The sequence below is a fragment of the Talpa occidentalis genome, unplaced genomic scaffold (assembly GCF_014898055.3).
Source record: "Talpa occidentalis isolate TD23 unplaced genomic scaffold, MPIMG_talOcc4v2.1 talOcc4.2, whole genome shotgun sequence".
NCBI classification, from domain to species: domain Eukaryota; kingdom Metazoa; phylum Chordata; class Mammalia; order Eulipotyphla; family Talpidae; genus Talpa; species Talpa occidentalis.
The window spans coordinates 2,229,752-2,246,061 of record NW_023602073.1 but is presented as its reverse complement, the minus strand read 5'-3'; the positions used below and the strand labels follow the sequence as shown (position 1 = coordinate 2,246,061).

Sequence of the window (16,310 nt, the reverse complement as noted above, 5' to 3'; positions counted from 1 at the left end):
CAAACCGGCCTGCCGCGTGTTCCTGGTGGCCCCCTCGCTGGGCGGGAGCGCCAGGAGCAGCCTTCCGGGGGGGACCCCAGCACCCTGGCCGGGCTGCATTTCCACGCTGGCTCAGGCTCCCTGGCCTGAGCAGACTCGGGAATGACCGTCCCCACGTGGTGCGGAGAAGTGGTGAGACAAGTGCTGAGAACCCCTGGGCTGCCTGGGAGGGCACTGGGCTGGCTGGCTTGGCCCAGATTCTCCAGACAGGGCAGGAGGGAGGGAGGGAGCACCATCCGGGGAACGCCGGGAGGCCGGACTCCTCCAGTGAGCGACACCGGGGCCATCTCCCCTTTGTGCGCTGGGGGTGCCGCTGCTCACCCCAGCAACCACACCTCAGAAACCGGGGCTGCCTCAGAAACCGGGGCTTCTTCATCACACTGATGAGTCTGTGGCCAGAGACCAGGAGACACAGGACGGGCGAAGCCCCAACAAGCCCTAGAAAGCTGATGCAGAACCCCTGAGGTCCAGGGGAGGGGCCCCGGCCTGGGGCGCGATGGGGGTGCTGGGAGGTGACGGCCTGGAGGGGGCTACCCCCGGACTCACACACCAATGTTGTCAACCAGTGCTACTGCTGTGCACATTTAAAGTGCTCTTATCCCCTGCAAAGCTTGCACCACGCTCCACAGAGCCCATCAGAAGATTCTAAAAGAAAAGACTGCAAAGTGGGGTGTAAGCTTTTGTGTCAGGCAGAGCGATCTAAAAAGAGGTATTTTACTTAAGTCACTATATTGGAGCTGGGGCCTCCCTGGTGGTGCAGGGGTTAAGTCTGGGCACTATGGGGCTGTCCCCAGGGAGCTACTCACAGAGGCAGCAGCAGCAGACCTCTCCGGACTCTCCCACCCTCCAGGGCTCATCTGGCCCCCCCCACTGCTCAGCCCAGCAGCCCCTGCTCCCCTTCAGGAGGGGAGGCCTCCTCTCGGGCGGCCTGGTGGCGGGCCCCACCATCTGAAAGTGCTTGTGGTTAGTCCCGGGTGGGCACTGGGCCCAACGCACCCACGTAGCACAGGCGGGCGGGAGCTGCATCCACCCAGGGCCGCCTGCTCCACCTGCAAACCCCAGCCCGGCGCGGAGTGTGACCAGACTGCGGAAGAACGACTTGAGGCGTGAAGAGCCTCTCGTGCCACCCGCCACCCCCCCACATTCCGGGGAGCAGTGAAGTGACCTCAGTCGCCGCCACCAGGATGTGTGAAGGGCGCTGACACTCCTCTCGCCTGTCCCCTGCCACCCTCCCTTCCTGGCGGGGTGCAGAGGGCATGCTGGTGGGTGGCAGCTTCTGGGACATGAGCCCACGGTCACATACAGGACAGGAGAGCGAGAAGCTCAAAGAACCCAGCGGGGGCCTCCTGGTCCCTGATTTCAGATAACAGCCAAGCGGCTGTGATGGGAGCAGTCCGGCTTCAGACTCCAGTGCCTACTGCATAGCTAGGAAGTGACACATTTGGCTTCTAATGACTTGATACTCTCCTTTGGAATTGTGAATATGCCAGTTTTTAGAAGCAGCACCAGAGTATGAAATGCCAGTTGTAAACTTCAAGGTCAGACAAGGAAATGAAAAAGAATTTTGCTGTTAAATTAGGAAAGATAGGGCCTCCCTGGTGGCACAAGGGGTTAAGCTCAGCACCGTGAAGCTGTCCGCAGCCTCTGCAGCACAAGTTCGATCCTCGGCCAAGGAGCTACCCACACGGCACAGAAAACCTCTCCTGTCTCCCCGCTGCTCCCCTCAGCAGTGGGTTTCAGTGGATCTGCCTGTTCTGCTCCCCACTGTCTCTAGGGAGTCCTCTGGCCTGTGCCCCAGCTCTTGTGTGCATACATAAATAAATCTTTTTTTAAAAATAAAATTAGGTAAGATTAGGTAAGAGAAGGGTCAGCACGCAAATTGTTCACTCTGTGCAATGTAGTAAAATGAACAAACTAGGCACAGATGTCTACTTAGATTGTTTTCTATTCGAGAAAAAAGTAAACAGTAAAACGAAAGAGAAAAAGGCAGAGTGAGGACATGACGGAGAGAAAAGGATAGTCTAAAAGTGGGAAGAACTAAATATCAGATCAAAAAAATGCCACAGAGGAATGATGAACCTTGCGGGCAAAAGTCCTTCACTGGAGGAAAGAATCCAGGTACATCACCTCCTGGGGGAGCTTCAACACAACAGCACTGCGGGTGTCTGAACCTCACCTGGGGGCCCACCCCCCAGGCAGAGCCCTAGGGACTCAGGAACGAGTCCAGGTAGCGGCACTGGGCACCACGGACCCTTCCTACCCAGGTGGTGTGTTCTGTCCCTTCTGGATTTAGTTTCTCTTCTGACAAACTACTTGCAGCAGCAGCTCACAGCATGGCTGGGATTTCCCTCCCCCACATTCTCGCCCGCAGTGGCCCCTGGGAAGCACCTTACCAGGAGTATCTTAGAGGGGCTGGAGGGGAATGGAAGGTGAACTTGCTTCCAGCAACCCCTACAGCCCTCACCTGGCCTCTGCAGGCTGCAGGGTAAGCTGTGGGGCCCCCTGCTGCCCAAGGCCAGAGCCGGTGCTGGTCTCTGGCCTGAGCCTCAGGGGAAAACCCCTGCCTGCACTGCCTGCTGAGTTGAGCTGCTTGGTCTGAGGGGAGGTCTGCTGCACCTGTGGGGCCGCTCCCTGGCTGGGGCTTGACCCCGTGCTACAGTGGCTGAGGAGAGCCTCACACTGCTGGAGTTAACCCCTTGCGCCACCAGGGAGGCCCTGTTCATCCACCTCCTGGTGACCCTCCAGTCTTGTGATCTCCTGCCCTAGCCCTACTAACAGGCGCTTTCTCTTCTGGAAATGTGGATTACATTTAAAATTAGTTTGAAATCAACAGAGTTTTGGGATAATGACCAAAGGGAAGGAAGTGGGGAAACAACAGAAGTCAGTCTCAGCCTCTGAGAACAGTAAGGTGGTTCCCGGAGGAGCAGGGGAGTGGGGAGAGAGGCAGAGGGCACTGCCACCGGCCCTGGGGGCGGGTGAGCAGTGTCGTCGGGTGTGAGGCTGAAATGCCCCAGTTCTTTAAACGAACGGTAAATCACAATTTGATTAAATAATAGAACACACTTTGAAAAAAAACCATCGAGGATGTAAAAAATACACTTCCAAGGAAGCTTTGGATCCAAGAAGAAAATATAGAAAAGATTTTAAGGGCCTCGCTGGTGGCCCAAGGGGTTGAGCACAACACTATGAAGCTGTCCCCAGCCTCTGCAGCACGAGCTCGATCCCCGGCCAGGGAGCTACCCACATGGCGCAGCAGACCTCTCCTGACTCGCCTGCTGCTCCCCTCAGCAGTGGATTTCAGTGCATCTGCCTGTTCTGCTCCCCACTCTGTCTCTGGGGAGTCCTCTCACCCCCCACACCTCTGGCCTGTTCCCCAGTTCTTGTATGCATAAAATGAAATAAATCTTTAAAAAACAAAGCAAAACCAGGCAGCAGAACATGGACCACAGATTCGGAGCGTAAGCGAGGCACGCGCATTACAGAGAAGAGCAGGAAAACCTTTATTCTGACCAATTCAAAAGACTCAAAGGGCAACCCGCAGGCTCATGCCCTGCAGGGGCAGAACCGGCTGTGTGGGTCCCTCCTCTAGAGCCGCACGGCCCGGAGGGTCCAGCGACGGCCAGGCCAGGCCGCTCGCACACCCCTGGCTTCCGGAGAAGAAGCGCCGCTGCTCTCAGCAGAAGGCGATCGCAGACGGCAAAGCAAACTAACACCATGTCCTCCGTCTTCTCCCACGAGGACGCTCAAGACAAGACCGGTCAGGCCTCCCGAGTTTCTTCAACAGATAAAGGAGACCTCGTTTGCTCAAACCACCTGGCCCAGGTCTGCCTTTCTGCAGCACCAGGGGCTCGCGTACCTGCGCCTGGGGGGAGCCCTCGGGCGTCGGGAGGGGGCACCTCAAGAGGACCTGCAGCTGCGGCCTTGTCTGGTCTCGAGGAATCCATCTGGGGGGTGTCAGAGGTTCAGCCTGAAGCCGGGGTCTCCCCAGGTGTCAGCACCCTAACTGCTCCCGGAAGACCGCGGGCCCCGTCCCCAGCGCCCCTTCTAAAGTGTGAGTGTTGGGCACGGCCCGCTTGACCACGGACCCGGCATCCACAGCTCCGGGGTCGGAGGGCAGGATGCACAGGGTCGGGGGTCCCCAGGGGCCTGCCCCGGGGCCCAGCCGTGCCCGTTCTACAGGAAACACTGGGGTAGGCCCAAGCCATCCAGCCTCTGAGGCCCCTCAGCCCCGCGCCCAGCAGGGGGTGGCAGCCAGCGGTTCTCACAAGTGATTACGAGGACACCCCCTTCCTGCCGGGACTGAGACCACGGAAAGCCCTTGCCCTGCAGGGCCCGGACTGTTCACCCTCGCGCGCGCCACAGAATGGCCCCCGGACCCGGTGCCTGAGGAGCAGTGAGGGGTGGACCCCGGGGACCCCTGGCTGGGAAGCTCCACAGGCTTGGGGGCTCCGAGCTGCTGTATAAGGCTGAGCCGGCTCCGCGGCTCTCTGCGGGCCGGCCTCCCGCTCAGCGGGCCGAGGGTCTCAGGGTCTTCCTCGGCTGCTCCTCGCCCTGCCCCCTGGAACCTTCTAACACAGGCCCAAAGCCAGCCTGAGGACCTGCACCCAGCAGGGGGGACCCCGCTGCGATTCGTGGGGGAGACACTGGGGTTCAAGACAAAGCTGGCCCAGGGCATCTACTGCGCTGGGAGAGCTGGGGGGTGTCGCGTGAGCCTGGAGGCGGGGCAGCTCTGGGAGCAGCAGGAGGGGGACCCCGGAGCCCTCAGGGAAGCCGAAACCAGGCGTTTCTCTTGGAGCGAGAATCCAGAGTCCCAGGGGCCTGGCTGGCTGGGCCCGGCCCTGCTCCCCGCACCAGCACCGGGCGCCGCCCGCTCCGAACCCTCCCGCCCTGCACGGCCTGGGCGCCCGGGCCCTCCGCGGCCGCCTCGCCCATCCACGGTCTGTGACCACCGCTCGCCCCAAGGACGCCCTCAGCCGGCGCCTCGGCCCGGGCCGGGAAGTGCTACTTACGGGCTCCTCCTCGGCGGCCCTGCATCTCGGCGGGGACAGCGGCGGCAGGACTGGAAGGAAGGACGAGCCTCTGCTTCCCCGGCCGCGGCCCCAGCCCGCCCAGCTGGTCTCTGCCTTTTCACCCAATCACGGTTGATCGCGGCAGCCTGGCGGCCCCCAGGGCAGCTCCCCAGGCCCCCCCACCGTCCGCGGCCCCTCGCAGGCCGTCCCGAGGGCTTGGCGGGGTTCCGCTGTGCCGTGCCGGGGCTCTGCCTGCTTCTATCCCACACACAGGACCCACCTGGCCGCGCCCAGCGCCCTCCCCCGGCCCCCCAGGTGCGCCTCGCTCCCCGCCTCACAGCAGGAGTCTCTGCCCCAGATGCCCCCAATGCTGCCCTCAGGGCCGGTCCTGCTCCCGGCTGGGCCGCACACTCCTCCCCGCTCCCTGAATCCCACAGGGGCCGTGCAGGCCCTGCCCCACAGGAGGGTCCCCCTTCCCGCCCGTCGGGGGGGGGCTCAGCCACGCTCCTCCGCTCTGAGCAGTACCCACTCCCACTAAACAGGCGCAGGCCGTGGTCCTCCCCAGTCACGGAGCCGTGACCCCCCATGGACCCCAAATCCCGCCAGACTCACCTCGCAGTCGGCCCTGGGCGGCCTTTCGCTTGGGTGGGTAGGTTTTGAGGGGTTTTCTCTGGGGGCCACTGAGCCAAGATGGTTCACTGGATCCCAGACTGGGGTCTCGACTGCTCTCCCAGAAGAGGCGCTTCCTGTAATCAGACTTCCACACCCGGTGGCGGCGCGTCAGGGCGTTGGAGGAGACCTGCGGCTCCCGGCTGTGTGGACTGGGCAGGGACGCGGGCCCCGGGGCTGAATGGACGCGCCTCGGGAACACCTGGGGATGCACAGGCCACACCGCCCACCGAGAGCCTGCCCAGCCGCAGGCCCCACCCTGCCGACTGTGCAGAGCCGGGGCCCCTGCCGGCCGGCACACCTGAGCGCACCCGCGAGCCCGCCCGTGCACTAAGGCCTGCTCTGCATCCGGAGCTGTTTCCTAAGTGCTGCGGCAGGGGCCTCCCTGGGGCGCAGGGTTAAGTCTCAGCACTATGGAGCTGTCTGCAGCCACTGCAGCACGAGTTCCATCCCCGGCCAGGGAGCGACCCACAGGGCGCAGCAGACTCTCCCGTCTCCCCGCTGCTCCCCTCAGGAGTGGATTTCAGTGGATCCGCCTGTTCTGCTCCCCACTCTGCCTCTGGGGAATCCTCTCACCCCCCCCCCACACTTCTGGCCTGTACCCCGGTTCTTGTATGCATAAACAAATAAATCTTAAAAAAAAAAAAAATACCGGAGGGTCTTACTCATAGCAGGAATCTAGAAAACCTAAATAAGGGACCAGGAAGAAGAATAACTATAAGAAAGAAAAAATCAAATCAACAAACAACTATGAACCAGAGACACACTATGGGGGGGGGCAGGGAAAGGAGGGATTGGGGTTAAAATAAGGGGGTTACAATTGTATGGGGAATATAAAAATAAATTTAAAAAAATAAATATGAAATAATCACAAATATGTTATAGGGACAACGATAAAAAAATTAATAAAATTGAGCAAAGACTTAAAAAAAAAAAGAGCCGTGACAATTAGATATTTGTGCTGGATTTTAACACGGAGTGGTCGTGATGTTAGGCTCCAGGGTCCTCCTCCCAATGGGGCAATGACCCCTCGCAGCCAGGGGGGCTCCCCGATCCAGACACACCGAGTGGGCAGCACCTCGGTCTCTCCAACAGAAATCTGTCAGCCCAGCAGTGGGCACAGCCCGCTGGAGTGGGGCAGAATGGCCCACCTGCTCCCCATACGACCCCCCCTTTCTGACGAGGACGGGGAGCCGGCTGTCTGACAAACGGATCGTCTTTGAGAGCCGATGTCCCTGGTTCCACATTTTGCAGAGATGCCATCTTCTAAAGGGAATTAGCGAGGCAGCACTCTATGCATCTTACACTTGTGGGGGTAGGTGGGGAACCCCCCTTCAGCCCAGCGTCTTGGCCAGAGCAAGCACCATGTCCTTCAACGCACCTGGTAAAAAGCCGCACCGCGGGGCTCTCTCAGCCGTTTGACATGGGAGGGCGCTGGCAGCCCCTCACAAAGCCCGAAGCACCCGGCGGGAAGCCTGCACCTACGGTCCCAGGAGGGGTCCCCCTGCCCTGGCAGTGCCCCTGCCCGGGCCATGTCTGGTGAGGGCACCCAGGCCTCGGCGTTCTGGGCAGCGCTGGCGTCAGGAGTGAGAGCAGGGCCCACGCGCAGGAGGCGCCTGCCTGGGGCGCTTGACCCGTGCTGTCCAGAAAGACCACCGCTGAGCGGCCGCGGCATTTTGTTCACGCATTGACCACAGGCCAGAGGCCAGAGGTCACTGGAGGGGAGAGCAGGGGCCTTCTCGAGCCATCAGCACTTCGACCCCCTCGGCCTGTCTCAGGGGCGAGCGCCTGTCCGCCCACCTCCTGGAGCCTGAGGAGGCGCGAGGCTCCAGGGGGACGCAGGCGCCGGGCTGACACCCGATTTTCTGCGCCTTCCTTGGGGCCCACCTACTGCTCGCCGGCACTCATGCTGATGTTCCGTCTGAACAGGAAGTCAGTCCCTTCAAAATAAGCTCGGGTAATAAACTGCAGAAAGGAAGGGCAGACAGAGACCAGCATCTGGAGATGGGGTGCAAATAACTAAAACTTGGGAAGTCATGCCCCAGATAACACAAGTCATCGGTTACCGACATCCACGCCTCGGGCGTCCTGTCATCTGTGAACGCAGGGTCGGCCCTGAAACAGACAGGTTCTGTGAAGAGATGTGGCAGGACGCGGAACCACCGCACCCCCCTCCCCTGGGGCCTGCCCTTCTGTCTTCGGGTGCCTGGTCTGACGAGGGCCACAGGAGGGGCAGTCTCCGGGCCTGGACAGACGCTCCCACTCCAGGATTCTCTGCTGGACACTGCTCCTTTTTCTTTTTCAAAAGATTTATTTATTTATGCATACAAGAGCTGGGGTGCAGGCCAGAGGTGCAGGGGGTGAGAGAATCCACCAAAGACAGAGCAGGGAACATAACAGGCGGATCTACTGAAACACACTGCTGAGGGGAGCAGCGGGGAGACAGGAGCGGTCTGCTGCACCCTGTGGGTAGCTCCCTGGCCAGGGATGGAACTCCTGCAGCCGCTGAGGACAGTTTCACAGCCCTGAGACTTAACCCTTGTGCCCCCAGGGAGGCCCCTGTTATTGTTCTTTCTTTGGCCTATGGGTTACTTAGAAACATACTGTCTCCTTCCCAAATACTTGCAGAGTTTTCCTGTTCCCTTCTTTCTAATTGCAGTTGAATTTCCTTGTGAATAGCAGGAAAGAGATGCGCTGTGCTGTCCCCTGCCCCGCACACAAAGAAGAGCAAGGTGTGGCAGGCTCGGTGCCACAGCACAGCATGGAGCCGCCTTGGAATAAGCCTGGAAATCGGATAGTACCTGAGGTGACCAGGGTAGGATGGGGCACCAAAGTGGGGCGGGGTTCCCATGGATGGTGGAGAATGCTGGGTGCTCTGGGGCAGATGAAAGCATATTGAGGTCTATGTGAACCTATAACCCTCCATTACACATATTTTAATGAAAAGAAGGTCGCTAAATAGACTAACAAGAAAAATATACCTCATGGGCACTCAAGGGCGTAAGGGACTATGCCGGCACAGGGAGAGAACAACTTGGCAGAATGAAATCACACAGATACAGAAGATGGTGTTTCCCCACCAGACAGTGTTCACCGCTGATGTGAGAAACTCAGAGGTGGACGAAATCTCAGGAAGGCGAGTCACAGTGACACAAGAGAACTCAGAAAATCTGGAAGTAAAAGCACAGAAAAATGAATGAGGGGCCTCCCTGGTGGCACAAGGGGTTAAGATGTAACCTATGAAGCTGTCCACAGGAGTTTGATCCCTAGCCCAGCCAGGGAGCTACCCACATGGTGCAGCAGACCTCTCCTGTCTCCCAACTGCTCCCCTCAGCAGTGGATTTCAGTGGATCCGCCTGCTCTGCTTCCCACTCTGTCTCTCCTGAGTCCTCTCACCCCCTACATCTCTGGCCTGCACCCCAGCTCTTGTATGCATAAATAAATAAATCTTTAAAAAAAGAAGAAAAACAAATGAGCATAGAATAAAATTAATGACCACTAGAAAGCTTCAAATAAGAAAACAACAGATTCAGGGTATGAATAAATGAGATGAAGGGTTCTAGAAAGTTCCAGAAGCAGTACAGTCCACAAATGGAAGAGCCAATCAGTGACTTTCAAGATGGCAATGCACAAAGTATTCAGATGAAAGAAGACAGAAATAAGGCATTAAAAAAGCAGCACTGGGGCCTCCCTGGTGGTGCAGCGGGTTGAGCACAGCGCTGTGAAGCTGTCCACAGCATCTGCAGGATGGGTTTGATTCCCGGCCAGGGAGGTGACCCACATGGCACAGCAGACCTCTCCTGACTCTCCCGCTGCTCCCCTCAGCAGTGTATTTCATCAGCCTGTGCTGCACCTCCCCCTGCAGTGACCCTCAGGGCTCATGGCTGTTGCCATGGTCCCTGAGGTCTGGCGTGGGCAAGGAACCATGCGCGCAGGGGGAGAACAGCAAACTCCCTAAGATGCAGAGAAGCCAAATGCCTGCCAAGAGATAACAACTACCAGAAGCCGCCACAAAGATGGTTAAAAGAAATGCTGACCACCTGGAACCTTATCTCGCTTTCTCAAGGCCCACAAACTTTATTCTGCTACAACTGTCTTTCTAAAATCTTTCCTTTTTCTGGTCATTGATTGCTAATTAAAAAACATACGTAATTTAATAATTAGGCTAATGCAAATGAAACATTACTAAACACTGTGTTATAATAGAATTGTTGGTTTAATAATCTTTCTGTTATGTGCTTGACTTTAGTACCTTTGATATTAACTGCATTATAATATAAATTCACCCATGACAATTAATTATGAATAAACATGAGTAAGTAGTAGTAGTAGTAATTAGTACAACAAAAATATAAGAAAGAGTTAATAGCCTGTCTACTTAGGAATGCGGCTAGGTCCAGATGTATTTTGGACATAAATCACTGCCCTGTCAATGATAAGCTAAACCTATGAGCAAGCTGATTTCTTTGATGTTCACCGATCCTATGCCTTTAGAAAAAACATATATACTGGCCACTAACAAAAATAAAGCGCACTCAGATTTACACTCTCTCTTGAAGTGTGTCTGTTTGTCATTTCTTTAGCCGAATCCCTGACCACCCTGCGCAGTCTCTCAACCCTGAGACGGCCTCATCGTCTACTGCTGTGCTGGTCCGCGGCAAGCCTGCCTGTTCTGTTCCCTGCTCTATCTCTGCTGAATCCTCTCACTCTCCTGCACCTCTGGCCTGTACCTCAGTTGTTGTATGCATGAATAAATAAATCTAAAAAAAATTTAAAAAGAAGCACTGTGGGACAATGGTTGAAGGTCTTGGAGAATGTCTCGTGGTCTCTGGCACCACGACATGGACTGACAGGACAGACTGCCGAGTCTCAGATGTAGGACACCGGCGGGCGGGGGTATTGGCAGGGCCACAGACAGGAGCCAGGCTTCCCCATCAGGTTCAAACCAGCAGCTGGACCCCCCATCCCCTCCCCAGCCCACTAACACAGAAAACAACTCGCCCCTTGTCTGAAGCACCTAAGACACGGAGCAGTAACCAAAATCATAAATAAAACCATAGCACCATCTGCTGGAAAAGTAAAAGTGAAGAAATTCACAAAATTGCTGATCCAGAACAATTTTGACACAGGGATAATTTTAAGGAGGAAAATGGGCAGACAGGAACAGTCTAATGCGTGCAACTTGAGACATCAGGATGATACAGATCACTAGCAGAGAATGACGACTCTCCAGAAAGCAAACTTAAAGTCATCAAAGATGGTATCTCTCTATCAGATAGAGGACTCAAAACTGCAATCCTCAGCAAACTCGAGTTCAAGAAGTCAGACAGGCAATGCAGAGAGATAAGAGAACTCAGAAGCAAATCGGAGGGGTGGGGGGGAACTGGGAAAAGAAATTAGGAAAAATAACACGCCCAGTGAGCCCAGGATCAAACTAACAACAAGGCAGACGCTGAAGATTTAAATGAAACACAGATTCATATGTGAGGAGCTCAATACATGAGATTAAGAGAACTATGGAAAGAGATCTAAAGGGAGAAAGGAAGGGTCTCAACAGAATAAAGACACTAATTTTAACTAATAAACTAAATGACATAAAACTGAAAGCTTTTCACCTGCAAGATACAAGTGGTATCAAAATTGGGGAAGTTAAACGATCTCCTTGTGCAGATGAGGGATGGAGTACTACTCAGCCATGAAAAAGACGGACTTTTATTTGCAACAATATGGACAGAACTGGAGGGGCTAATGCCTGCTCAGGCAGAAGGAGAAAGACAAATCCGGGGTGATTTCACTCATCTGTGCACTAGAAAGACAGCCAAGGAACAGACCAAACGGGCCCCAGAAATCGGACAGAATCAAAGCCACCCCATGGGGACGGTGGGCATGAGATGAAAGGGTGATGGTGGCTAAGGTTGTTGCTGCTGTGGTGGTGGGTCTGGTGTGATAACACTCATTTGCACAGGTGTGAACCTGCACCCCTAAAGCGTATACTGTTGCATATGCTGCTGTACATCAATGTAGCCCCAAAAGCCAATTTTTTTTTTTTTAAATAGCAAAGAAATGAAATTTGAAAAGATGAAATGTTGCCTGAGGGGCTGCGGAGACAGTTACAGAAAGAAAATCCCTGGCTGGCTTCACTCACGCATGGGGTATAAAAAAAGCAAAACTCAAGGAAAGCAACATGCTGAGGAAAATGTAGCGGGGAACAGGGTCCCATGGAGGGTGGCAAAGGCACTAGAGGTTAGGGGGTGCTCTAGGGACCCTCAGGGACAGGGACAGGCTCAGGGCCACATAGGGACAGGCTGTGTCCCTGGAACTTGCGTGGGGTTGCCAGTCCCCCGTGAGCCAAGGAAACTATTACAGACTGAGACGCCTGTTTTTAAAGTGAAACATAACCCCCTCTGACTGGAGTGCCTGCAGCCTGATTGCTCCCTAAGAAAAGGGGGGGCGGTCCTTGCAGAGACACGCAGGCCCTGGTTGGAGAGGGCTGGTCTGGGGGGACAGACAGGCCTGGGTGGACTCGCAGAAACGCCTGCTGAGCCCCAGAGGCGAGGAGGCAGCTTGAGGGCGCTCCCTGGAGGATTTCAGGGGAGAGCCCATCCCTGCGCAGAGGAGGGGTGCAGTGGGGGGCGTGCAGGAAGAGGGGTGCAGTGGAGGGCCTGCAGGATGGGCGTCAGCGGGGCAGTGAGTCTGCCCTGTCTTGGCCTCAGGTTAAATGTGAGGTCACAGGTTTCCACCGCGTCACAGAGCTGGAGCCATCACTTGGGGGGGCCCATCCCTCACGGCCCTACATGGAAAGCGGCACAGACCAAGTGATGAGTTTTCTGGTGGGGTATGGGGTGCGGCTGCAGAGAGGATGCCCCTGGATGCCGCAGGAGGGGTCCGGAGACCCTCAGCCACTTCATGGCAGACACATGGGTGCTCCCTGCTTGGGGGCAACAGACACCGAACAGGGCCCGGGACCTGGCGCATCTACACTCACAGCCGTCTACACAGCGTGCTGGCTCTGAAACCACTTACCCAGAACTGTCCTCTAACCTGGGATCCGCTGGTTCTTGTGAATCTGAAGCTTCGCATTTTGAACTCGCTCCTAACGTGGAAATTACAATCAGGGTTGTCTCAAGGCCACAGAGACACCCCGGCTCTGCTGTGCCACCCCGCATCCTGACCTGGTGGGGTGGGTGGGCTCCTGGGGGGGTCGGGCAGACCAAGCGTGCAGGGGGCTTGCTGTGGAAGAGAAGGATGAGCTGTTATGCTCCTGCCCGCAGACCCCAGCGCCCGGCCCACGCACACAGGCGTCGCCTGCCCTTCCAGACACCCACATGACACCTGCTCTCACGCCAGGATTTTTAGTTGGAGCCATTCTTGCTGCCATGAGGTGGGACCTCATGGTGGTTTCTTTGTTTCTATAGATTTATTTATTCATGCACACGGGAGCTGGGGTGCAGGCCAGAGGTGTGGGGGGTGAGAGGATTCCCCAGAGACAGAGCAGGGAGCAGAGCAGGTGGACCCACTGAAACCCACTGCCGAGGGGAGCAGCGGGGAGACAGGAGAGGTCTGCTGCGCCATGTGGGTAGCTCCCTGGCCGGGGACGGAACTCGTGCTGCGGAGGCTGCGGTAGCGTCATCGTGCTGAGACTCTAACCCCTTGCACCACCAGGGAGGCCCCTCATGGTGGTTTCGATGTGCATTTCCTGATAAGTGATGTGGAACATTTTCCCACACACCTGCTGGCCCTCTGCATTTCCTCTTTGGAGAAGGGTCTCCAGTTCTGCTGCCATTTTTTTGCAGAAGGAAAAAGAAAAAAATTAGATGGTCTCCCTTGCAGGGAAACCAAAAAAGGGTCAGGAAAAGGACAAAACCTGCAAACAGTAGACTGAGGCATCCAGCAGGGGAGCGGGAGGGGCCAAAATGGGGGGGGGCAGCGGGGGAGCACCCGGGACTGTGGTGATGGTCATGGGTGCCGCGGTGGTGGGAGAACTCTGGGGACTGCACCTGAGAGGAGGAATCAAATATTGGGCAAAAATGAACCATGTAAGAAAATTTAAAAAAAAAATTTTAATTAAAAAAGAAAAAGGGGCCTCCTTGGTGACACAAGGGGTTAAGCAGGGCACTGTGGAGCCATCGGCAGCCTCTGCAGCACGAGTTCGATCCCTGGCCAGGGAGCTACCTACAGGGCGCGGCAGACCTCTCCTGTCGAGTCAGTCTGCCTGTTCTGCTCCCCACTCTGTCTCTGGTGAATCCTCTCACCCCCTGCATCTCTGGCCTGTACCCCAGCTCTTGTATGCATAAATAAATAAATCTTTTTTAAAAAAGAAAAAAGTCCAGCCCGTTCCTGCAGCAGCCGAGCGGCAAGTTCACCGGAGGCCGAGCTAGCCCAGCAAGGGGGTGTGTCGCTCTCACTCGCGCCCCCGTCTCGGGGTTTCTCGGGGCAGCATTTGGAATGAAGCACGGAAACAGGCCCTCGTCCCTCTCCTGGGATGCTGGATGGTCTGATGGATCAGACCGCAGCGTGGGTCCCCCGGGCCTCCGCGTGACCAGCATCCGCGGGTCGCTCAGTGGCCTCACAGACCGGCATGTGTCCCGCCAGGGAGGCTGAGTTCCGGTAGCTGAGTTTCATCCTCCCCACGAGAGTCTCATCTGTGGATAAACCCGACTTGGGCGAGGGTGCTGCATAGATCAGCACAAAGATCCCCTGAGGCACGGGTTCCTGCCTGCTGCTGGGGTCTGGATGGCTCTGTGTCCCGAGCCAACACCCCTGTGTCCCCATGGCCCCACCCTTGGGCCCCAGGCCTCTGCCCCTCCACCCCCAGGCCCCACCCTGGGCCCCAGCTTGCAGGGCGTGTGGAGGACCATGCCGCGCTCTAGCTTGAGATGTCCAAAAGTTAAACAGGCCCTCTCCCTGCTGGGGGCTTTACCCTGGCCGGCCCCCCTCAGGCCCCTTAGGCCTTCGCCTCCTCCACCTGGCCCATGTCCAGGAGCAGGAACCTGAAGGAAGCTGCTGCCCCCCACCGGTCCCCCCAGCATTCTCATCAGGGCGCCCACTCCTTTCCTTTTCCTGGCAGGGCCCCGTTTCTGGGGCTCTCTGCCTCCGAGGCCAGAATGTCCTGCCCACTGGGCTCTGCTCTGTGTCTGATAGGGGCAGCCGGGGAGGCCATCGGTGGAGGCTGAAGGGCCAGTGACAAGACGTGGCGGCCCCCGGGTCAGGGCGGCGAGCGCAAGGGCGGCTGGGCCCGGTGCGGCACCTGGAGAAGATCCAGGCTGCGCTGCGGCTAGAAGGACCCACACAGACGAGCTGGCGCTCGGGTAGCTGGTGCCCGGGCCGCGCCCCGCCCCTCCCGGGCTGCCTGCCCGGGCTGCCTGCCGCCCTCGGGGACAAAGGAAACAGGCTCTGAAATGTCTATTTCCAGGACACGCATTTCAATTTTTAAAAGTCATCACGGCTTACGCTGGTTTCTGAACAAAACTCTTGTGCTCTGCCCCACTTACAGGTGGAAATCGCATCTGAAAAAGCAGCAGGACAAGAACTTTGATTCAAAAGAACACCCGTACCCCTATGCTCGCTGCAGCGCTATTTATAATGGGCAAACCCTGGAAACAACCCAAATGCCAAAACCGGATGCTGGATCAAGAAGATGTGGCACACATACGCACGGGATATTACTCAGCCATCAAAAAAATAAATAAACCCATGCCACCCACAGCGACGTGGATGGAGCTAGAAGAATTATGCTCAGTGAAATAAGCCAGAAGGAAAAAGAAAAATATCGGATGGTCTCACTCATCGCAGGAATCTAGGGGGACCAAATAAGACATCAGTGTGAAAAAATAACAATTCGAAACACAAGAAAAAAATGGACAATTATAAACCAGAGACATCCAGCAGGGAGGAGGCGGGAGAGGGCTCAGAGGGAGGGAGGGAGGAGCACAGGGCCCTGGGGTGATGGTGCACGGGTGCCTTGGGGAAGGAAACTCCATGGGGCTCCACCTGAGGGGGGGGGAGGCAAATACTGTTTAAAAATGAATGATGGGGTAAAAAAAATACATAAATGAAAATTTTTAAAAAGCAGCAAACTCTCTCCGACTTTCTCCAGGCCAGCAAGGGGCAAGCCAAGCTCCGGTCACGGGCAGACGGGCACACTCGGCGGGGACCACGGTGACAGACCGCGGCCCTGGGGGAGGCGTGTCCAGGGATTGGAGCCCAGCGCCGAGTTGCGCCTTTCTGCCCCGACTGCAAGGCTTTCCCGCCACTCCAGGGCGTGCGCTGCGGCTTCCAGGCACCAGCACGCCCGGATGGACAGAAGCTCGCTGGGCCTCCCGCACACTTTCCTAAGAACTGAGGCGTCCGCACATCCAGACGCCTCCTCTACGGCCCAGACGCACCCATGCAAAACAGAAAACACAGTTTCCGAGGGTTTGGGGCGCGCAGCTCACTCTGCACACTGGATCCACCCTGCGCAGCCGGCTCAGACGCGGCTACCGGGCCTGGCAGGCAGGAGAACCAGGCGCTTCCGGGCTGGTTCGTTCCTTTCCACCAGCAGAATATTCAGTTCAAACGCTGCTGGGAGGGAGGGAGGGGAGGGGGGTGCAG

At 56.9% G+C, this 16,310-nt stretch overlaps 1 protein-coding gene across 4 annotated transcripts; it reads right to left on the bottom strand.

Moving 5' to 3' along the window:
* Positions 1–3,417: 3,417 nt before the first annotated feature.
* Positions 3,418–12,944, bottom strand: SYCP2L (synaptonemal complex protein 2 like). 4 transcript variants are annotated; one of them, XM_037518860.2, is made up of 8 exons: positions 12,890–12,944; positions 12,741–12,810; positions 8,699–8,887; positions 7,784–7,832; positions 5,661–5,805; positions 5,049–5,098; positions 3,896–3,983; positions 3,418–3,814 (listed from the first exon to the last, which is right to left on the bottom strand). In XM_037518860.2, exons 3-8 carry the CDS (start codon positions 8,701–8,703, stop codon positions 3,798–3,800), a joined length of 354 nt encoding a protein of 117 aa, XP_037374757.1. In that variant the 5' UTR covers positions 8,704–8,887; positions 12,741–12,810; positions 12,890–12,944; the 3' UTR covers positions 3,418–3,797. The 4 variants fall into 4 exon arrangements, 1 of the variants encoding a protein (XP_037374757.1); XR_008552947.1 differs by lacking the exons at positions 3,418–3,814; positions 3,896–3,983; positions 5,049–5,098; positions 5,661–5,805 and adding an exon at positions 6,115–6,983 and having other exon boundaries at positions 7,099–7,832; XR_008552946.1 differs by lacking the exons at positions 3,418–3,814; positions 3,896–3,983; positions 5,049–5,098; positions 5,661–5,805 and adding an exon at positions 6,115–7,682.
* Positions 12,945–16,310: the final 3,366 nt, after the last annotated feature.